Source organism: Archocentrus centrarchus, chromosome 12 (genome assembly GCF_007364275.1).
Source record: "Archocentrus centrarchus isolate MPI-CPG fArcCen1 chromosome 12, fArcCen1, whole genome shotgun sequence".
Lineage (NCBI taxonomy): Eukaryota > Metazoa > Chordata > Actinopteri > Cichliformes > Cichlidae > Archocentrus > Archocentrus centrarchus.
This window is the reverse complement of record NC_044357.1, coordinates 12,839,487-12,863,273: the sequence shown is the minus strand read 5'-3', so window position 1 is coordinate 12,863,273 and position 23,787 is coordinate 12,839,487. Positions and strand designations below refer to the sequence as shown.

Here is a 23,787-nt window from a genome sequence, read left to right as displayed (position 1 = left end):
TCAATTTGATTCAGTTACACAAATGCAGGGAAGTGACCTTCACACCTTATAGTCCTCTACATGCCGGTGGTTATTTTCCCCCATGTCACTTTACTGCAATTCCATTTTACTGAAAAAAATAATTTTAAATGAATTATTTTACTTCTATTATTCATAACTGCAGCAACATGTTGTATTATTCTAATGAGAAAGCATAGTTTCATAATAAAACAAATAGTCCCCTGCTGATTAGTCATGTGGTTTTTAATTATTTACACCAGTTAGACCTATTATTTACACCTAGTAATGCTGATAGGTTAATTCATACTTAATCAGCTGTATTACCAACTTTCTAAGAATCAAATATGTTTTTGTTTGTTTGTTTGTTTTTTCACTACGTGCAGTTCCCACTTTTCCTTTGGTCAAAAATTGCTGAAAAATGGCTCTTTTTGTAAAGACTGCCATCCTCTAGTATAGTTCATCAAGTCATCAGCCTAGAATTTAGGCTCTGTTATCTTGTCATAGCAAAAGTTTCATTACTTTCACCCACCAATACTTCAGGCACTCTTGAAAGTCAAACTCAACCCACAATCCTGGTACATTAACATGCCACTCTTCTTCTACTAGTGAGTCATCCATACAATTTTTGACATAATTGGTTGGTCTCCTTTGTGAACTCAGTAGCTAGACTTTATTGCCAAAAGCATTCACTCACTCATCCAAATTATTTAATTCAGGTGTTCTAATCACTTTCATGGCCACAGGTTTATAAAACCAAGCACCTAGGCACGCAGACTACCTCTACAAAGATTTGTGAAAGAATGGGTCGCTCTGAGGAGTTCAGTGAATTCCAGCGTGGTACCGTGATAGGATGCCAGTTGTGCAACAAGTCCAGTCATGAAATTTCCTCACTACTAAATATTCCACAATCAACTATTAGTGGTATTATAACAGAGTGGGAGCAACTGGGGACTACAGCAACTCAGCAGGGTCAGTGGATGCTGAGACGCACAAGCCTGGAGCGGTCCTCCAATCTCATTGTACATTCCGTATCACAAATAAAGGCATTCTGTTATATTCTAGTCTATTCAGGATTCAGAATTCATCACAGTGCAGAAACAGCATTAGTGAAGGTTACAATGATCTTTCATATCTGCACTTGTCCTGCTAGGCCTCAGTGCAGCCTTCAGTACTGTTGACCATAATATTTTACTACAGAGATAGGAGCCAATGGAATGTCACTCAGCTTAATATGTGTGTAAATGCAGATGAGGAATACTTGTGGCACTGTAGTCTATGTTAGCCACCAGTCTGAGATCTAAATTGTCCTTGTTTTATTATTCTATTTGGGTTTTCCATGGTTTTGCAGCTGCTCTCACTGGATGCATGGAGGTTTGCCTGTGATCATTTTGGTGGTCTCTGAAGCGCTCTCTCTGAGATGTTCCATGTAAGCACATGGAAGGCCACAGAGGTTTGCTTGGTATGGCTATTCTGTGGGGTTTGGAGTGGGGTTAGGTGTCTTTGCTGTTTGTCTTCCTACTTGAGGCTTGCGAAAAAAGCATAAATACCTAAATACCACCTAATTACCATTCCCTCAAAAACACATTATTACAGACGTACTTGTGCCACAGATTAACCACATACAAAGAACATTGTCTGGTCCAAAAAAAAAATAAGTTTGTAAGTAAATAATACTGGCAATATCAGGAGTACTGCAGTTTAGTAGTCTTATTGCTTGCTTAATCTTTGACTTTAATTTTCAGAAGTAGAAATGAGTCATTATTTCTGCTAGTGTGGATGCCTTTTGTTCTGCTGTATCATTCAGTGTAGTATACTGCCAGGGTGTAATGTGCCATTGTCCCATGCAGAAGATTATTAGCTTTTACAGTTCAGATTGAACTCATCACCTCACCTCCCTGCCTTCCCTTAACTGCGCATCTCACTAATCATTCTCACTCCAGGACTGTCTGTTCTGTATAAAACTAGTGTGTGTGTGTGTGTGTGTGTGTGTGTGTGTGTGTGTGTGTGGGCTTTGCTAATCACACTCTTACTCTCCTTTTTTCCTTTTATCACCAAATCACCTTGCTTCAGTGTGTAAATGTGGTATTTCTCTTTTTGTCCCACAATTATTTTGTTCACTGCTGTTTCTTTCTTTTCTTCGTTTTCTCTTTTCTAGTCTTATTTTTATGTGCTGCCTCTGACCTTTTTTGTATACTTTCTCTGTGTGGAATAATTTGTTTCTTATTATCACGTATAAATTAACATTTTAATGAAAAATTAATCACTATCACAGTTACTAAAGGAAGAGATCACTATCTATCTATCTATCTATCTATCTATCTATCTATCTATCTATCTATCTATCTATCTATCTATCTATCTATCTATCTATCTATCTATCTAATGCATAAAAAAAGAATTGTAACTTTCCAAATTCTTGAAAGCGATTGAAAATTAACAGAGCTCGATATACTTTTTTTTAGGACTGATGTCAATATTTGGTGATTTAAAAATCTAACATACTGCCAATAATAACGCCAATACTTTTTCCTTTCAGACACATGAAACATACACAGATGTCCCCAACATTTGTTTTGTGTAGTTATTTCTGAGTCCTTACTGAGATAACGTGACAGTGCAGTTTAAAAAAATAATTTTGCTTTATTGTCACAAGTCATGGATTACTTATTTACCCTCTGCCCTGACCTCATTCGCATCAGCTGGTTTGTTTCTGGCATTCCAAACACATGTTGCCAACAGATGCTTTCAGGTGGGCAAACTGTGCAATGTCAACACTTATAACATGACTGAAGGGTGTTTCTGAGAAATTTTCAGACCCAGAAAGCACAACTAAAATTCAGAGGCTTTACTTACAATTAAAACTTTAAAAAAGTCAGTTAAACTTCTGGGATATTGATCTGGACAGATAGGTTGTGCTGAAAAGCCAGACCTGCTTTTTTGTAAATTTCTTGGATATTTATTGTTTATTTTTTTTAGAATTGTTTTTTTTTTTTGTGAAGGGTGATTGTCAGAATAATAATTTAACTGTAAAATGTAAACTGCTGTGTTTAGTTTTACTGCACCAGTGACAATAAAACTTCTTAATCTTGTTCGTCTTGACCTTAATACATAAATTTGACTAACAGATATGTCTTGTTGAGAATAAAATTAGTATGCTCTTGCCATTTGTATGCTCTTTTATTTATAGCAAAACAGATGGAGGGAAAGCAGATCACGCCAAATGAGGATGTGACAAAGAGAGGCGTCAGAAATTATGTAATGGATTTGGGGCCTGTGAAATGGGTGGCAAAAGTGAGATTGGTGTGCCCTAGTAATTGAAATTTGTTGTACAGTCATGCTGGAGTTTAGTTACAGTGGCCTGGGTGCTGACATTTTTATGGGACTTGGTTTTGAAGGCATTACTGCCAAGGGAGAGAAAAGCAATATCAAAAGAGAAAAAAATGAACTGACAAAGGACGAAATGTGGTGGAAAAGGAGGAGAAGCAGTGAAATAGAAAATGCCAAGGGCCAGATTTTCAAAGACTTTTGCACCTTGTTTCAGACGTATTGTTGTGCGTGTTATTTATCAAACCCGTGCCCTAGCCTGGAAGCACTATTCAACTGTCATTTGGATTACACACACACTTTGCCCGTCAGCACACCTTTGTGTGATCCGTGCAGTGTTACTGCATCCTTAACAATATGCATAGGTATTTCAGTGAAAACCATGAAAATCCATATTAAGTGAGTGAAAACTGGATATTCCGCTTTAATACTGAGCTTAATCAAATTTATGCATGTCTGAAACTCTCAACAGTGCGCGTTCCTGAAATATCGAAGAAAGGTTTTGATGAGCGAAAAAAAAAAAAAAAAGAACCTGCTCAGCTTTCTTTTAAAATCCCAATGATAACACACAAAAGTTGCAAGGGAATTACACTTCACAAAGGGTCAGGGAAAAAAAAAGAGCAATAAATGAAAGCACTATCTGACCACTTTAAAATACCAAACAAAGAGAGTTCAGAGAGTTGTGACTGTGCAGTTATTAAACTTGAAATTCATTTTGATGTTCACTGGGCTGCTAATGCAGTGTGAAAATCCCTGTCTCTTGATAATTCATTTACATTTTGGTGACAGTCCCTTTATAGCCAGTTTTTCCTTTTATCCACTGTTTTGACTTCATTCTATCTGTTTTTCATCACAGTGGATGTGTTTTACCCAACTTCAGTGATTCTGCAAATGTTACATGAATAACAATGAAATTGAAAATGCAATTCTTGATTTTTTATTTATTTTTTTTTTTTTTATTTTTAATTAATTCGTATTTCTATGTCAGGAATACTATGGTAACCACTAATAGGAGATCATTTGAAACTCCAACTCCCATCCCAATCTGACACAAGTGCCAAGATTTTGCACCAATATGGTGCACACTGGTTCAGTAAGGGGTCTAATATTAATCCCCAAAGCAGTCAGTTTGATAGCTTTCACAGTGTGAGACAATTGGTATTTTTATGAAGAAGTACTTTTTCCTCTTTTCAAAGTTTCTCAAGGTCCAAATCAAATCTGAAAATTGCAGGAAGAAAATTCATCCTTCCAATGATTATTTCAAGTGGCATTCAAACTTGAGATGTGCACAGCAGGAGATCAGTGCAGACCTGAAGCACCTTTACATAATCGAAGTCTCTTTCTAACTAAAGGACACTGAGACATTTTTGACCCTGTTGTACTGAGTGACTCATTTAATGGGAAATAAGTGACAAAGTGCCAAAGCAGTTTTCACTGCAATAAAAGTGTAGGACATTGCAGAGCCCAGGAGATGTTCTGATAGGAAAAAAAAAAAAACAAAACAATAATGGAGGATGTTTTCCATATCTTCTGAAAGGCCAGCACTTTCTTCACCTTTCTAATGTATATTGCCCTTTTTAGCCATTCAACCAAGAAGGCATGCATTTTATGACCCCAGAGAGCTCAAAGACGGGACATTACGGTACCACCTATAAAAAGCAGCAATGATTTAAGCAAAGCAGAGCAGGAAGCTGCTGTCCTGCCATGCTCAGCATATTACCTCAAGACCATCTATTCATAGCATATGTAGAACTCCACATGGAAAAGTGTGTGTGTGTGTGTGTGGGGGGGGGGGGGGGATTAAAACACAAGATCTTTGGTCTTTCTTTTCTTCCACAGCTCTTTTTGTAATGCACTCAAACAGACCCCTGCATTTTCCCATGACACTATGACTTTTTATACAATATTTTGTATACTTAAATACAGTAGAAAAAAATGTGGCCAATGTGATTTGGCTGTAGAATCAGGTACTGTCCAGTCATGGGTCGAATGCATTTCTGAAATTTGCCTTCAAAACATGTCCATCTTTTCTTGCATTGACAATAAATTAGAAAGAGAAACCAAGTACCATGAAAATATAACAGGTTTTAGGTACTCTTGCAATAATATTTCAAAGCGAGAGTACATGTTACTACTTTTCAATAAATTATACTTCTTCCTGGCAGACCTGGCAACTGGTAGACCTACCTGCAAAACTGTATACTCCCTTCTTTACTATGTCTTTTCTTCCTCTACCACCATTTTGGGAATGTTCTAAGACTATGCATAAATCCAGAACAATTTTACACCACATTGCCCTGGTGTCACTCTCCAAACAGCACCAGACTTATACTTGAATTTTAGTTCAACACTAGACTTAAGTGCATGAGACCAAAAGAATGATCACAGCTTTCAGTATGTGCTTTCTACACAGACTTGATAGACCTTTTAATCATGTCTAAAATCTTGATGATGCAGGAAAATGTTCATGAGCTGTAACATAATGTTCATGAAGTGAGTAAAAGGAGTCTATTTCATGTGACATTGCTCAGCATTTGCCTTGGAATTCTGACTGTGTCCAGTGAACAATGAAGAAAGGATATTTTTTTTGTCTACCCTCGGCAATAAACTTATTTTAATGGATGAAATGGCATCTATAAGAAAAGAAAAAGTGTTTCCAAAGTTTTGACTGATACTGTATGTCTTCATATTTTGCTGTATGTAATATTGTTACTTTGTTATCTTGATTTTTGCACTTACTTAGTCTCTGTCCTCCAGCCTAGTTTACACGCAATGTCACATCCTTAAATTGATCAGTGGCTTGGATGCTCACAGTGTACCTTATCCATCAATTTTCAGAATAACCAAGTCTTTGTAATTTATACACTGACACTTCATTTATGACTGGATTGAATCCAATTAATTTTCTCTATATATTTTTGCGGTCACTTTTGTAAGGGATATACAAGAGAGCCTTCATCTGACTTGATTTATGCAAACCAGATAAATTCTTCACCATATGCTGGCCAGGACTTATTGTACACTGAGTATCTCTTTCATCTGAATTGCACTACAATATTCAATGATGTACCATGGATGAAACAATTACCAGGACTTGAAAATGACCTAGAAGCCATATTCCTGTGGGGGTAAAGCTTTTGTCATTATCAACTTGTCATGGTGCTGGGTCTAGGACTCATTTGGCTTTCTGAGTTCTGTTTATCATTGTTTATATTTGGTTTGACTCCTAGTTTGCTTACTGTTTCGTTGTCACCTTTGTATGTTTCCTTGTTTTTTTATCCTCTGTTACTGGTGTTGTTGTTTGTACTCTTAGTTTAGTCTTTAGGTGTCCATAGTTGTAGCTCTCTGCCTCCCTTATGTTGTCAGTGTTTCCAAGCCTACCAAGAGTTCTCTGGTTCCATATTTCCTGGCCCACTCTTTAGTTTTGGATTTTGTATATTCAGATTTCTCCGCTTTAAAGACCTGTTTGAGCTTGATTCCTGCCTGTAGGGTCCTGCATTTGGGTCCACTTATGCCTTTTCCACAGTTGAAACATGACACAACTGTCCTCATGTATCATAAGAATCAATGTACTGATAATAATGCACTTACCCAATTTTAAATCTTTCTTGTTGTTTTAACTTGCAGTCATCAGGTGAAACATTTCTTCTTAGATGTGTATTTATAGCCACCATAAGCACTGATTTTCCCTCTGTCCTTTATTCCTTTTCCACTCTAAGAGATTAGGAAGTGTAATCACTGTGATCCTCTGGGTAATACAAGCAAAACATATGTATAACCATGAGGAAATCTGAATGTTATTAGCATAAGATCATTTTTATGACTAAACCTAAATTACACCTGGAAAAAAAAATTGTATGTGTTACAATAAAAGCGATTTAACATAAACCCTCTACTGGACATTTTTTAATCAGGTTCAGACTGTAGTTTGAAGCCATTTACAGATATTTTATGTTATGTTATCCTTCAGTGGTTTTACACTTTGCAAATCCCTGACAGTTATCACTGTGTGGCAGCCCTTGTGTGTGTTTTGATGTTGCAGTGCCAAGGCAGTAATAAACAAAGCCTCTTAACTCACAGCCCTGCTCTTGCTGTCACTCTAACTCTGACTCAGACATGCAAATACGTACACACTCCGGTGACTTTACCTAATATGATTAGAAAATTGAGCTCCAAAGATGTTTTAACACTTGACAACTCACCAACAGATCAAACCACGAGTGGCAGAAAAGGTGGTAGTTAAGAATCAATTTATGATTATGTCCATTTTTAAATATATATGATGTCCTGTTCTGTACATACATAACTCAAAGTTGGGATAACTACTCATGTCCCCACTGCATTAAATATTCAGTATCTGAAAAAAGATGAATTCTGATTCTAATTAGATTGATTTTTGCCTTTGTTCTCTTAACATCTCACCATCAGCAGCTGGAGGTGTGTTTGGTCCTCAAGGAGAATCTGGATCAGAGCCTGAAGATGACAACCAAATGAAGTTTTATACAGAACAGCACAGAGGGCGAAGGCGCAGCAAAGGTGAGAAGAAACTCAGGTGTATTGTAATAAATGTGTTACATTTTTAACACATTAACTTGCACAGGAGGAGACCCTCTTAGCCACTGCCTACTGCTGAGAATGCATTAAAGTCAAAAGGGAATCTAATACAAAAACAAATGAATGCCAGCTTTATCCCATTTGAATATAAGAGGGAATGATGGGAGGGAACATTAAAGCTGAGTCAAATGAGGCTAGTCATTTCCAGAATTGTCAGCATAGCTGGAAGTAGGAAGGGGTCATGTACGTTCCCAGTGGAGTTGAGAGTGCTGTTCCATAGCACAGCTCAATGACACTCAAAGCGGACATATGAGCTGATGTCAATGGGGGCTCTGTGATGCCCTAAGCTGAGTCAAATAACTTGGATGGGAAGCATGATTTTCAACTTCCCCTCCCATAGTGATACGTGATAGTGAAGAGTTTGGAAAGGGAAAATAAATTGCATAGTCTGTGTGTATCCATGTGGGTAGTTGACAAAAAAAATTATGAAAATCAACATGTTTTTAAAGCCCATGCCTGTAGTTCATCAAAACAGCACTAGGTCAAGAGGACTATGAATTATGCACCACTTTATAATCTTATTAATCTGGATGCAAACCCTCTGGTGTAGGAATAGGATCTAAATGCAATTAGAAAAGCCATGTAGTTGTATAGGGTTGTAATTTCTATTAGAAATTTATATGAAAGGAAAGGCGGGATTTGAAAACAAACAAAACTCCTTAGCTCTGTAAGCAGTGCAGATATATAATCAATCTAATGCTAGATTCCAGTTAAATGTCTCTACTTTCTGCACATTGGAGACAGCAACTGGGCAGATTTTTTCTTTTTTTTTTAATCCAGATATCAAGCATGTGCATATGGTCTTAGTTAATTGCAACGTTTTTTTAGAATGAAGGACACAAATTGTGAAATAACTGTGAGCACAGCCCTGTAATTGGCACTGCAGGCTTCTGTCACTTCATTTCTTACCATTGCAATTCCTGGTTACATACATTTAAACATAAAATGTTCCAATGTGAACGTGCAGTTAACCACAGCTATTCAGAAAAGAGTTAATTGCCAGCAAATGTAAATGATCTAGAATAAGCATCTTTGTTTGAGCTTTCACCTTTACCTGACAGTTTTACAGTGGGGAGGGATATAAAATCCATGGCCAAGAACTGTGTTAAAGTTAAAACCTGTATAAAATGGTAGATCTTTCATTAGATGATGGACAGAGGAAGATGAATGAGTGAGTATAAAAATAGATTAGTGCACACCTTGTATTTGTGTTTTTGCTTTAAATTCACTGTTGCCTTCATGTGTGCGTGTTTGAGCACAGATAATTTGTTTGGTTTGGGACCATAATGTAAGCGTTTGACAACGTGAGCGCACATGCTTTTGTCTACTCAGTAAGCTTTTATAGTAATTGAGGGAACCCTTCACAAGCCCAGTGACACCACCCGCACCCCACTGACATAGCTGTTTGGCCACTATTTCTATATACAGCCATTGTTTCTGTCCCTTCACAGAGCCATCACAGTGAGTAAGACGTGCATGTCAGTATGGGTCAATCCATTACCCTAACTTTATCTCCTTGTTTGGCCTTGAGCTGCATTTCACAACCTCCAAGCTTCTGTCAAGATTAAAGTGCCTTTCCACTGGGAATATAGGGGAATACTGGTGGAACTTTCTTTTCTTGGGTGTGTCTTTCTTTTATTTCAGTCTATTTGACCAACATTGTGTATGTGATCAATCAAACTTCAGAAAGGGAAAACTGAAATTGGCATTCAAAGAACATGTTTTTCTCATGTACTAAATGCTGTAAGACACCTCTAAGCAGCATATAGAACATTTGTCATGCCCACATTGTGGAAGTTCTTAGGGATTTAAATGAATAAATATATGAATAAATGCAGTTATTAATTTATTTGAACAAACAGTTTGTTGCCACCTGGGTTTGTGAGTTCTACCGCACAAAACTGGCTTGCAAGAGCAGCTGTATCATTCCTATTGACTTTTGCAACAAACCTGCAGAGTGCAGGATACACAGTGGGAAGCTCCCTTCCTAGAAACTATTCACACATTTCTAAAGCCAGCAGATCCTGAAATATTATGTGATATTTTCTTGTGACTGGTTACAGAAAGTACTAGAGTACATGTTTGAGATGTTCAGTGCATTAGAGCAGTGTTTCCAAAGCTACTCCATCATTACCTTATCCTACGCACATCCCAGTAAGCCTCCTTTTAACGTGCCAACTTCTCTCCCATGATAAATTTCCGTAGACAGAGGTTAAGTGGCTAATTTCATTTCCTATACCCTAGTTTGGAAATAGGAGCCCTGACAAAGCCAAAGGGCAACCAAAACAACCAATCTATAACCCTGTCAGTAACAATAAGATCGTATATCACACTGGCAAATGATTCTGGGCTGTGCAGAAGCAGTGGTAACCCAAGTCATCTTTACACAGGGTTGGCTTCATAAATCAGCAGTACAATTAATTGCATTCTCAAGGCTTTGAGAGGGGCTTTTCAACAAAGCACCGTACAAAAGTAGACGATTTTGTTTAACATTTGAGTTGTGTGGCTGTGCGTATTGTGGGTCCTGTCATCTGATCTGTTTAAGACTAATAAAAACAAAACGGCCACTGTTAAACTGTCTGCCTTTACCTTTTTCTCTTTCTCTACTTTCAGGCCACCCACACAGTCCTCTAAATAAGGTCACCTTGACACTGATTACTATCAGCACATGTGTCATTGCCATTGTCTACGCTACGCAGGATTCCTGCCCCCTCACTGTTAAGGTTACCCTCCATGTGCCTGAGCATTTTGTTGCGGATGGTAAGTGCAGCACATTTATTAGACCTTGGCTGAACATTTAAAACTAGTAAAACATCAAAAAATGTTTACTTTTTCCATAAATTGATTTCACTGCACTTCACTGTTTTTTATGGGCTCTTTAATTTTAATTAAAATTACATGATATGATATGAAAACCTTAGAAGTTCTGACAGCTCACAGCTTGGGTCCAATTTACACAGATTCTGCACATATAATAAAAAAAGCTGCTTGTTGACAGGAAACCCACAAAACTTAAAATAAAACTTAGAGATGAAGATTGTGAAAGGATTTATTATTTTTGGATTAAACCCGTGAAAATGTTACTAGGATATAATGTGGTTACCTAGCTCAAGCAGCTGAATTTGAAGACAGCTAATATAGGTGATAAGGTAGATTTTTGTAGAGCATTTTATAACAATAGCCATTATCCAACATGGTAGAGTATTGTTTGTTTGGTTACAGTTGTTACTCAATCAGCATAATGTAGAGATAACTGTTGAGTTGCATTCTGTTGCTGAGCACTGAGACGTATTATGTCATGAGTATAGTTTTTGTTGTTAGGAGGAACAGCTAATGGACCAGGGACAGCTCAACATTCTCCGTTTCTGTTTTCACATGGCCTGCATTACACTCTCCACCCCCTCAACCGTGATTTGTGGTTTTCAATTTCAACGCCTTTCAGTTTCAGTGCCCCCTTTGCACGACTGATAAAGTACAAAAGATGTACATCCATCCAACAAAAAAGAAAATCATGTTCTAGAACCAAAAAATGAACAAAAATCAGAACAATAAAGCCCACGCGCTGAAAGCTCCCAATGGAAAAAAATGATTTATTATCACCACAAACAACTGAATGACATTTAGAGCCATTAGAGTGATGAAGAGCATTGTGCACAGACTATGGCTGTTATTATTCTTTGTTTTTGAATTGAGCTTCAATTGTAGCCATCATGTGACTGCATACTGTAGATTAAAATATTAACCTATTGTTTTTATCTTTTCAATGTGATGCAAACAATGTAAATACAGCTATTGTCACATAAGTACTCCAATATATATTTCTGTTGTATTAATTCCATATAAGAAGCTGTCCTTGCAGGATACAGACAGAAATTATGCATGTCAAAAAAAAAAAGAGTCAATGAAGTTTGAATAGCAGGAACTTCTTTGTCAAAATAAAGTTGATAAGAATGTTTCCTTTTAGTTTATATGCTTACATGGGGGCAAAACTTTTTTTTTCTTTTTTTCTTTTTTTTTTGAACCAAAGAAATTTAAAGTCACAAGAATTCTGTTTGTAAGCAGTAGATCCAGAAAATGACTTAGAGTATTACAATATAAATTCCTTGTTGACAATGACCTAATTGTAAATCATGTCTGTGCATTGACAAAATACCACAAAATAAACCTTAATAGGAAGAGAAAGCAAGAATGGAACATATACAAGGAATTAAGTGAAGTATAAGAGAGTGAAGAGCTGAGGCAATTTAAGTAATGATTGCTATATCTCTGAAAATTTTCACATATCAGTCAATGAGGTATTTCTACCATTGAGGCCTCATTTCTTGTCCACCCACACACTCAGAATTTTTGTGCCCATGGATACTGAATGAAAATGGAGGCGTACAAAATGTATATTGTGTAACTACTGCATATCTACAGTGAAATAAGCATACCGTTAGAGCCATAAATATTTTGACATTGACATATTTTTTCTAATTTTCCCCCTGAACGCCACCACAATAGATATTAAATCAAAGAGTCAAGATGCAGACTTTCAGGTTTATTTTAAGATGATTAACAAGAGTACCACATTAACTTTTTAGGAATTCCAGCCACCGTGGGGGAAATAATTATTTTATCCCCCCTTATAAAGAAATGAACAGTCTGTAATTTTTATGGTAGTTTGATTTTAATTGTGAGAGACAGAATATCAACCCAAAATTCAGAAAAAAAAAACACATTACATGAAAGTTATAAATTGATTTGCATGCCATTGAGTGAAATAACCATTTGATCCCCTACAACCCAGTCAGAATTATGGCTCCCACAGATTGGCTGTGCACTCATGTGGCACACTGATTACAATCAACCCATCAATTACAGATACCCCTGATCTCAACTTTATGTGTATGAAGCACACCTGTCCACAGAATCTGTTTCTTTCATTCCAACCTCTCCATCACCATGGGCAAGACCAAAGAGCTGTCAAAGGACATCAGGGAAAGGATTGCAGACCTGCACAAAGCTGGAATGGGCTACAAGACCATCAGCAAGAAGTTTGGCGAGAAGGTGATAACTGTTGGTGTGATTGTTCGGAAAGAAGGCTTGGAAGAACGTGCTGTGGTCAGATGAAACCAAAATCAAGCTCTTTGGCATCAACTCAAAGCACTATGTTTGGAGGGAGAGAAATGCTGAGTATGATCCAAAGAACATCATCCCAACAGTGAAGCACAGAGGTGGAAACATTATGGTTTGGGGCCGTTTTTCTCCGAAGGATAAAGGACGACTTCACCACATCAAGGGGCCAAAGGACAGGACCATGCACTGTAAAATCTTGAATGAACACTGAAGATGCATCATCATCAGTGACCTAAAACATACCACCAATGCAACAAAGGAGTGGCTAAAGAAGAAGCACATTAAGGTCATGGTGTGGATGATTGCAAATTTTTTCTTTGGTTAAGAAAAAAAAACATCTTAAGATCTTGCCAAGTCAAGAACACTCTCAAGGAATTAGGCAAATCGCTGTCAAAGTCCACAGTCAAGAGATGCCTTCATGAGAAAGAGAGCTTACAGCAAGGAGTAAACCACTAGGGGAACGCCAGATTAAACTTCACCCCAAAAAAGAGCTTGCACAGTTCTGAAAAAAATAAAATAAAATAAAAATATTCGGATAGATGAAATCAGAATGAACTTTTACCACAATGATGAGAGGAGAAAAGTATGGAGAAGGAAAGGAGAAACTCATGATTCAAACCATCTGTCAAACATGGCGGAGGCATGTACTGTATGCCTGCCAGTGGAAGTGGGTCATTACTGTCTAATGATGATGTGACTGATGATGGAAATAGCAGGATAGATTCTGAAAAATATAGGGCTACACTGTCTGCTCAGATTCTACAAAACTGATCAGACAGTGGTTCACAGTGCAAATGCATAGTGACCCAAAGCATATTGCAATAGTAACCTAAGAGTTTCTTAAGGCAAATAAATTGGATATTCTTCAATGACCATCTCAACCCCAGATCGCAACCCAGTAGAGCATGCTTTTCTATTATTGAAGACAAAATGTAAGGCAGAAAGACCCATTGTCATGGTCCTGAGTCTTTGACCCAGTGTTTTGGGTTTATTCTGTGTCCTTAGTTAAGATTTTTTTCTTACTCATGTGTTACTGTTTGTCAGTTCATGTTTTATTTTGCTAGCCTTGTGTCTCATGCATTGTGTTTAGTTTTGCTTCCCCTTGTCTCATTAGTTGGATTCTGTTCACCTGTGTCTTATTTTCCCTAGCTGTGTCCTCTGCTCATTTACTTCATGTGCATATTTAAGCCCTCAGCTTTTCTCAGTTCTTTGGAGGAAAAACAGCGTTCAGTAATGTCCATGGACTCTAGACTTCAGGCTGTCACTGGCAGACAAAGATTTTCATCAAAGCATTAAAAACAATGCTTTTATTTAAAATTATGTCCATTGACTTTTGAGCAGTGTTGGGGTCATTATTCAAAAAAAATGTAGTACATATTATTATTTACTTTTCTTAAAAGTAATCCATTCATTTACTTAATTACTCACTGGAGAAAAAAAAAATTGTTTCAGTACTCATTACATTGCTTTCACTTTACTCCATAACATGACCTGAAATGCACTGTCGCATACTTATCAGATTGCAATATAAACCTAAGGCTACAGTCCTACACACTGACATATCCTAATGAGGACACACATGCAATCTTTCTATTAGTGTTAATGTACAAGCACAAAGTAAAGTTGAAAACCAATTCAAAGAGACTTCAAATACTTACTGATTTAACTATATGGTGAATATAATCTAAATTAATGGAAAAGAACCTTTTAAGTTTTAATAATTGTAACATTATTTTTGGCTCCTATTTTTTCTTTTTTAATTTATAAATAAATTTTTTTTAATTAATAAATATATTGTCATTGAAATCATGATTATTTTAAGTGTCTATACTGTTTTTCTTTTGCTGCCTCTCCATAACACACTAGTTCAGTGCAAAATATCTACCACTGTTAGTGAGTATGCTTTCAAATTTAATGTGGAGAATGATTATTGACTCATTTTAGTAACCTTCTGACCTTCTTCTGCCACTAACAGTGAGGCATATCAAGTTATACACAATAATTATCTCAAAAATTTTGGATGCTCCTGGAGCTCTCCTTTGCCCTAATGATCAGCCTGCAAGGTATCAAAAATATATATTTAGAATTTGATGGAATACTCATAGATATTCATGATAACCCCAGACTCATGTATTTTAATTTTGATGAGTCCATGAGCTTTTCTATAGTCCCACACTGAGTGCTCCATTTAAGCCCCACTGCATAATAAGATATTGGCAGAGGAAAGTCATTTTATGTATTCCATACAGCATGTTTGTTTACTGCAGGGTGAACATAAACTGTACACCTCGAAGGAGTTAAGATAGGGGCTTTAGGATTCTAGTTTTGTTTTTCCTCTGCAAACAAACTGCGTGTACTGGAACTCGGACACAGAAAAGCAGACACCTGAGGCAGAGCAGATGTGGTAAAAGGCAGCTTAACCCTGTAGTCTGGCATGCATACAGTCAGCAGCAGGCAGGCAGTCAGAGCAAACAAACAAATCCAACAGATAAACAAGCAAAACAATTCCAAACTGGCAAGCAACACATAACTATAAGTCACTTCAGGAAAATTACAGGCAGAAAGAAAAAAAAAAAGCTCCATTTATATGTTTACAAGGCAACACATACATTATGATTTGACACAAAGGACATGAGCTGCTCTCTACAACTACTATATACAGATATGATTCAACTGAATAGGTGGTGATATCAGCCATTAGTATGCTAAGCAAACTAAATATGAGCAGCTAGTTTCCATGACAGTAGATGGTAAACAAAAACAACTACACAACACTTATAATAATCACTAAGGCTGCAGCTAATGGGAGCCTAATAAAAAAGAAATGTGTGATAGAGAAAGAACAGAAGTTTATTTGCAGGTGGGTAACAAGAAATCTAGAGCACTGGATAAAGAAGACTCAGAACATTTGGTCAACATTGTGAGATACTCAGCTTTAAATCAAATATTGGTAGAATTAAGTGTACCAACATTTTTATATATATATATATATATATATATATATATATATATATATTTTATTTTTTTTTTTTTTTTTTTTATATGGTGACCTGACATTCACTTTGGGGTCATATTGTAAATATCTTAATTAATCCTCCAGTCAAAGATGGTCATGTTGTTGTTTGTTGCACCCATTTATTAGACAAACATTTTTTTTTAAATGCCATTCTTTTGAATACTGCTATAACACTGATGTGCAATGCTTTCTTTTTTCCATTCTTCTGCATTTGAATCATAATGTGCAGAGCTAAATGAACAGAGCTTCTGCTCCCTAAGTGGGATTTCTTTACAGGACTCAAAGAATGCTGCATAACAGCTTTCTCCTCACCATGTGAGCAGAAGCCATTTACTCTAGCCAGTATCACTGTAAATGAGACCTATTGGCAGATTTGCCCACTAAACCAAGGCACTGCAGAAAAGGGCCCTGTTATGCTTACCTTTGTATTGTCTTGACCTCGTAAATGCTTTTAGGGATCTATTTTGACCTTCTGGCATTTTGCTGGGAACTGCACACTTCACTTTCAAGAACAGCAATTTTTTTATATCTGGGAACAATAGTGACCATGATTATTCTATTTTCACTTATATATCTCATAGTGACTTATGCACTTATTCCTTTTTCATTTTTATACTTTTTTGTTTTTTTTCAAAATGTGTTTCTTACCACGCACTTAAAACAATGACATAATGTGGGATCTTGTGACAAGATACCTAATGTAACAGACAAAAAAAAAAACATGCACACCACTATCTACTTATTGCTCCAGATAAGTGATTCTAATTGAAGTTTAATTCATGGTCTGGATGTTTAATTTCCAGGAGAAAAAAAAATGTATTTCTTAAAGGTTTTGTGTTGGTCACACTGTACTGTGGTAATGTTTTCCTGTCAAGTGAAAGGGAGCAGCTGATGACTTTATATGTGTAGGAGGAAACAAATGGTAGTCTATTCTGTCAGGAGTTCGGAACAACCAAAATGTTAAAAGGGTAAAATAAATAAATAAGAAAGAGAGAATAAATGAGTCTTGGGATATTGTTGCTTTATTTGTTACACAATGTAAAGGCAGAACATTATTTGTTAGGTTATTCTCGTCTGAGCTGGGCATGTTATTACAGCACGAAGGACTTGCAGCCTGTGATGGATGTGTGAATCCTTTGTTATTGCTGCATTTAATCTCTTTGTACCTGGCCTGTTTTTTTTTTTTTTAATTATTATTAATAATGATATATTAATGCATTCTAAATTCACCTGGACAAAAATGATATACTGTGAATGGTTCTGCAAATTTACTTTCCATGACCCACACTATAACTCTATAAGAATCTAGAAAGCTGAAGCATAACCTCCTCACAGCTCCCTTTGGAACTAAAACTCATTGGCATCAATTAGAGATAATCTTGTTCGGTGATTGGAGTTTAACGATTGGTCTGAGAGCAGTAAGAAAGAAAGGTAAGTCAGCGTCATTGAGCTTAGTGTTTACTGATTGACTCATGAAACCCTTTTAGCCCCTCTACTGCAATTACCAAGGAAACCCAATCCATACACATTATAGGTCTTAATATTCTAATTTATATTCAGTCTGGTCAGACAGGAAATGAAATTACAGGGAAAATAAAAGAATTAGCCACTTTCCAATTTATTTTGCAATAGAAGCTCTAACCCAGAGCATAAATACAACACAATCAAGCCTCTTTTACATTTTTGTTTGCTTCATGTTCTATTTTTTTTTTTTTTTTCTGAGCAAAATAATTATATTCTGCTTTTTCTTTTTCTTTTTCCAGGAAGTAGTTTTGTGGTGAGCATGGGCAGCTTCTTGGATGTTTCTAATTGGCTAAATCCAGCAAAGCTAACTCTCTACTATCAGACCAATTCGTCCACACAGTGGGTCCAGGATTACTGCGGCCAGAGAACCACTGAGCCCTGCGAACAGATTTGTGACCAGGACACAGGTTAGTACACACAATTTAACACAATTTTTTTAAAGTCTTATGTACTTCAACAGGACAGAAATTACAGGTGAGAGAGGAGACATTATAATAAGATCTCACAATGCATATTGTCATGATGTTTTACTGAGACACCTGCTAGCTGTGGTTAGGTCCTTATGTGACAGTTACATCACATATTGTATATGTCGTTCAAAAACAAACATAAATCTTCCTAACCATAATTGAAATTTACACACCTTGAGCCATTTCGTTACTATTGCATGGCCTAAATTACTTAGCAAAAACATAGAGATTTGTTATCAGTCTATAAATATAACAACAATACTAATATAGATGGACATTCACAACAGCAATTTAACTTTCTTTTATATACACAGGTTAAAAAATATATAAGTATAAAGCATATTTCCAGGCGTATTTTAAAAAATGTCGAATTGTTGAGGTGGAGGAATTTTACTGTCTTGCTCCTTTTTTAAATTATTTGCTGCTGTACCAATTTGTTGCTAGCAAATGCAAATAATTGCTAGCAGATCGATTACAATTTCAATTAAAAAAAATTCTCAAGAAGAACCTGTAAGGAATTGTTTGAATGGGAATATCTGGACCCTTACAGAATGGAGAAATGTAAGGCCCAAACCCCTCTGTGTCCTCATGCTAGTTTTGTTGAATCTAGCATGATAACAATAACTGACCGTTTGTCCTTTTCAAGTATACAAACAATTACTTGTTGGTTGCCACAGCTGTTAGTATTAATAATAGGCTCTCAGGGATAAGTCTTTTTCTTTTTTTTTTTTTAATAGGTTTAATTTACAATATATCATATTAATGTCACCATTGTTTAACAAACTATCAAACCTAAAATGAGGTATAAGGTGCAGAAAAGCCAAATGAAATGTCCCCATATACTGTATGGACACGGAGGTCTCAGGAAGTTTAACTTAAGTACTTTTTGTAACCCACACCCATCTAATCAGTAGATGAAAAAAAGTCAAACAAAGTTCCCACATTGGATGTCTTCTGGTTAAGAATCCTGGCATTTACACAACATCCCTTATTTCTTTTTACGTGGACTTTTTCTTATTTGTAAACAGTACAGATATGGCTCATTATGTCCAATATTGATGCAGCTATTAAGTCAAGGCATAAATGCCAAAGTGCAGCATGTCAGAGAGGCCAGTGGCTTTGCAAGTATTTGAGGCCCTCTAAAGGAGAATGTTTTGCTTTAAAATGGTATAAATGCTATTCTTATAAATTGTTATAAGGTATAAAGTGGTCACATTGAAACACTTGAATTCTCACAAGTGACTGGCAGCATTGCTTAAATACAGCCCAAATAGAAATACAATTCTGAGTTTGTCCCTGTTTGTATTTGTCACACTAATAATATTGAGGTTATCCAACTTTATTCTACACGTTAACTGAAAAAGCAAAATTAAACACAGAATCAATAGATTGGTGATGTGTTGAGCTTTGTTTTTTGTGAAGCATTTCATATTCACTTTGCTGTAAATATCACAAATGTAGTTGGTCAATGAGAATTGAATAGAATCTATTTTTTTTTTTTTCATTACGTGATGGAAAAAAACTGAATTAATGTACACTATTATTCCACATTATTTTGAATGTCCTTTGTGTTGTGAGGAAAGAGCGAAACGTCCAGTTAAGCAAAGGTTTGTGTTTGCTTTCTTGAATAAATGTAACAGTTTTTTAGTTCTTACATCAGAGCTCAGCACATGAGCCAACAATATTTCGACTCTGTAAGCAGAAGCTCTCAGTGTCTTTTGCAGGAAAATCACCAGCTGCTGCTGCAGTTTGGATACAGTCAGCCTGTATAGTTTTCCACCTACATTTGCTGACATTAAAACTTTACCAACAAATGCTAAGTATGCAGCATGATGATATTTATCTTGCCTTGAGTGTCCTAATTCCCCTGTGTTTTCCGTGCCCAAGTAGATAAAGTCTAAGCTCATTAGAATGGATTACATCTGTAATGTATGTGAAATTTATGTAACCCTGGTCAAGGACGTGTTGAGGGCTGATGCATAATGTATTAGAGCTCCAGATACTCGACTCAGTCAGTACACAGGAAGATGCCAGAGATGAAGCTGTATGTATGTATTTGTGAAATCTTAGTGAGTGCAGTCAAGTATTGCACAGGCCTGCATCTACATGTTATATTTACTCATTCAAACCCAGGTACTTTGAGCATTTTGACTTTATTAGCACTAGTGTCTAGTGCTGCTCTCATCTTTCTACATCTATTACTCTTTTCATCTGTCCCTTTTAAAGATTATTTAATCAATGGCAGCATGCATATAAGCTGTATCTCCTCAGGGCAATCATGTCCATCCAGAAATAAAACAAAAGCACTCTTCAAAGAAGCTTTCCATTTCTATAACTACAATAAAATATAGTGCACTTTGACCCAAACACACACACACACACACACACACACACACACATACAAATATATTTCAGATTGAGAGACTTGTTTAGCTGCCAAATATATATATATATATATAATAAAAAGAATAAACATTCACTTTAATCTAATGAAAGGTAAAAGTGAAATTCCAACTAAAAGGTTTTTATGTTGTACAAACAAAAAATATATGCCAACAAATACTTGTTCTGCAGTGGCATCTAAATGTGTATTTGGCACGTTGGGGACTTTCAATTCTGCACAGTGTGTTACTGTAGTGTGTTAAACAGTGTGTTTACCAGTAAACATGTTATATTTTACATATACTGTATATTCAATGAGACAGATACAGACATTTAAACCTGTGACTTTGATAATTTCCCCCCCAACATGTCTGCAAATACACCTTCACATTTTCCTTGGCCTCTATAAGAAGAAAGTGTGTTTTCAGCATGGTTTCTTGCAGAGTCTCTATTATGTCTATCAATCCTGCTTCAGTGCCATGTTGGATGACAGGCACTGTTGACTGCTAGTCACTATATCACCGTATTTGGATAATCAGTCATCTCTGCCTTCACCTTCCCTCTTGGATCACCTGCTACAGTGGAGGTCAGTAGACACGTGGCATGATGCAACGTTCCCTGCTGTCTGATTGCTGCTTGGACAATAGATTACTTTAATTACAATTATAATAGTGGCCTATATAGATACACCAGTATCGGTACCAAAAACAGGTGAGGATCTTTCAAAATAAACTTTAAATTAGTGTAAGATAATTTTTTTGCTGATGCAACCATGATAAAATAATGACTCACGTTAACATTTCATCATCAAATGTTCTTGTTGGCCAAACCATTCTGTATCAGTAGTTGTTGCTAAAACATTTCCATCTCTTGTCATGCATAACCTAAAGACTCACAGACCTCCTGAGCTGCTTTTGTTTTCCTCATTTGAAATGTTTGCTCCCTGGCTCCTCCAGCCACGAGTAATTGGAAATGAAACTGCTGGGGTGTGTAACATGTACAGTATACTGTACACCTGGTTTAACTTTTCATTTCAAGCACATATTGTGCTTGAAAGTACACACACAGATGCACACTTACATGCACACAAACACATACAGTACCGCTTGGAGAAAAAACTTATGTTTTATCTGCCCAAGGTCTTTGGCCAGAATGCCTTCTGCAATATTATAATAAGTGCAAATAGGCACCAGAACAACAATAACTCTTTTCTGTGCTAACACCATGAACCTTGAAATTTGAAAATTATCCAGACAGCCAGAGAAATGATTATGATGACACCCACCATTTATAGCATCAGTGTAATGCAAAAGGAAGAGAGATGGTTTGCGCTATCAAGCACCTGCTATTGTTGTACAGGCTCTACAGACTCAGACTGTGTACATTTCACATTCTTAATTTAGAACAGAAGAATGAGAGAAGTGAGAGAGCAAAAGAAAGAGGTAGCGAATGAGGACAGGATGGTGACAAATTTTATTGGCAATTTTAAACTGGTGTTTACAGAGGATGTCATTATCGCTAGGTGGTGTAAGGCTGTGTGTCTGTTTAGACACCTGGCTGAAATGTACCGGGAAGGGACTCTGTGAGCACAGTTAGATAATTGTTTTCAACAAATGACCATTTGCGATCACAGTCGATTAGCTCTAAATTAGGCCTTCACTATGTTCTGATTATTCAACCATTTCTTTGGGAATCACTGAGTTAACACACTTTATCAAAGCCCTCAGGGAAAGACATAAATGAAAACACTACATTTGCACTTGCAGTGTGTCTAAAACATCTGATCCATTAGGGTACCATATAAGAAAAAAAAAAGTTAACAAGGCACAATTAAGCGGAAAGATCTGTTCAAGGTTAATAAGAAAAAAGAAAAGAGGCTAAACTGTGACATTGTAACACAACGTGAAACAAAATCAAAGCATCTAATCAAACAAGAATTAAAGCTATTCAATGACCTTCTATAAGATCTATGAACATAATGTTTTTTAAAAAAATAATAAATAATAAGTAGCTCATAAAAATATATGTTAATGAGTGACAACACCAGCAACGAAACTTAAAAAAGAGCAGATGGAGAGCATGATCCAGTGTCTCCCTGGAATCTGTTATCTTGATAACAGAAGCCGAGTGCACGCTGTACACCTAAAAGCAATTGCTATAGTGCATTAGCAGCTCAGTGACATTCAAGTTTAATAACCACACAGTCACAATATCGCTTCTTCTCAGTGAGATGTTTTTACTATTGTCTATCTGCTCCCTGCCACACTTTTGTGATATGTTCACTGTTGCTCTTGTTCCTGGATTTTGAAGGAATAACTGCAAACCATTTATTTTCACTCTAAATCTTCCTTTTAATATGCTGGGACTATATCTGTCACGGCTTTTCAGATGTAGATGAAACCAGGGGATTGCAAGTTTTGTGAAGACTAGTTAATTCAGCAGAATGTGTAAGCAAGCAGGCATCTTTCTGTTAATTACTAGATCCTCCTTTAAATGTGTTTGCAGAAAGGTGGGAGCCATGCTTCACTGACTATTTGCATGGGCTGTTTTAGATTTACTGAAAATTATTATTATTATTATTGGGATATACACGATACATCAGACAAGGTATGTTGACAGCATATAGCAACATCACCAACCAAGATGAAAAAAGAAATATCACGATAGCTAAAATAAAATGATGGAGAAAGTTTGACTTTCTCTTTGTAATCAAATCTGAAGCTAAAAGAAAAACTTCCAATTCACTGACTTCAATTTCATTCCTTTCAAAAATAGCTATTTACAGAGATCCGTGCTGTCTCCACAGTTATTATTATGACCAAATATCTGCCATCGGGAACCATTTCAAACAAACATGTAAATCAAAGCAAAACATTTGTAATTGCTGTTAGTAAGATGCACAAATCACTCATGTACTCAAATATTAACTCTCTTAATTATAGTAATTTTTCATCAATTTTATCCAAATGAGTTAAGCTGCATTTCTGCTTCAGTAGAAATACTGACGTAGAAACAGGTTTGAGCAAACTTAGCCTAAGTCAAATAAACTGTCCAAAATGACTGTACAGTTATTGAAGTTAAGATGAATGAGGCAAAAATAATGTCATAATCCCATGCTGACCTTTTTACATTCAGGTTCAGGATTTCTTATGGATATGTGGTTGAAAAATCTAACAGTAGAAATCTATAAGCTTACTCCATATCAGTCACATAATGTTAATTATGTAATAGTTTTAAAAGTTGTTGCTGTCATTTATTTATTATTTAATATAAAAAAGTCCTTTGAGTTGGCATAAGTGGGAAATGTGCTATGTGAATAAAGTAATAATAATAGAACCT

The 23,787-nt window shown here is 36.3% G+C and overlaps 1 protein-coding gene across 1 annotated transcript in view; it reads left to right on the top strand.

The window, feature by feature from the left end:
- Window positions 1-23,787, top strand: part of astn2 (astrotactin 2) — a 244,812-nt gene that overhangs the window by 74,772 nt on the left and 146,253 nt on the right. Inside the window, exons 4-6 of the mRNA XM_030742268.1 lie at window positions 7,753-7,860; window positions 10,552-10,698; window positions 17,836-18,003. Coding sequence (XP_030598128.1) covers window positions 7,753-7,860; window positions 10,552-10,698; window positions 17,836-18,003 — 423 coding nt within the window. The remainder of the gene's footprint in view (window positions 1-7,752; window positions 7,861-10,551; window positions 10,699-17,835; window positions 18,004-23,787) is intronic.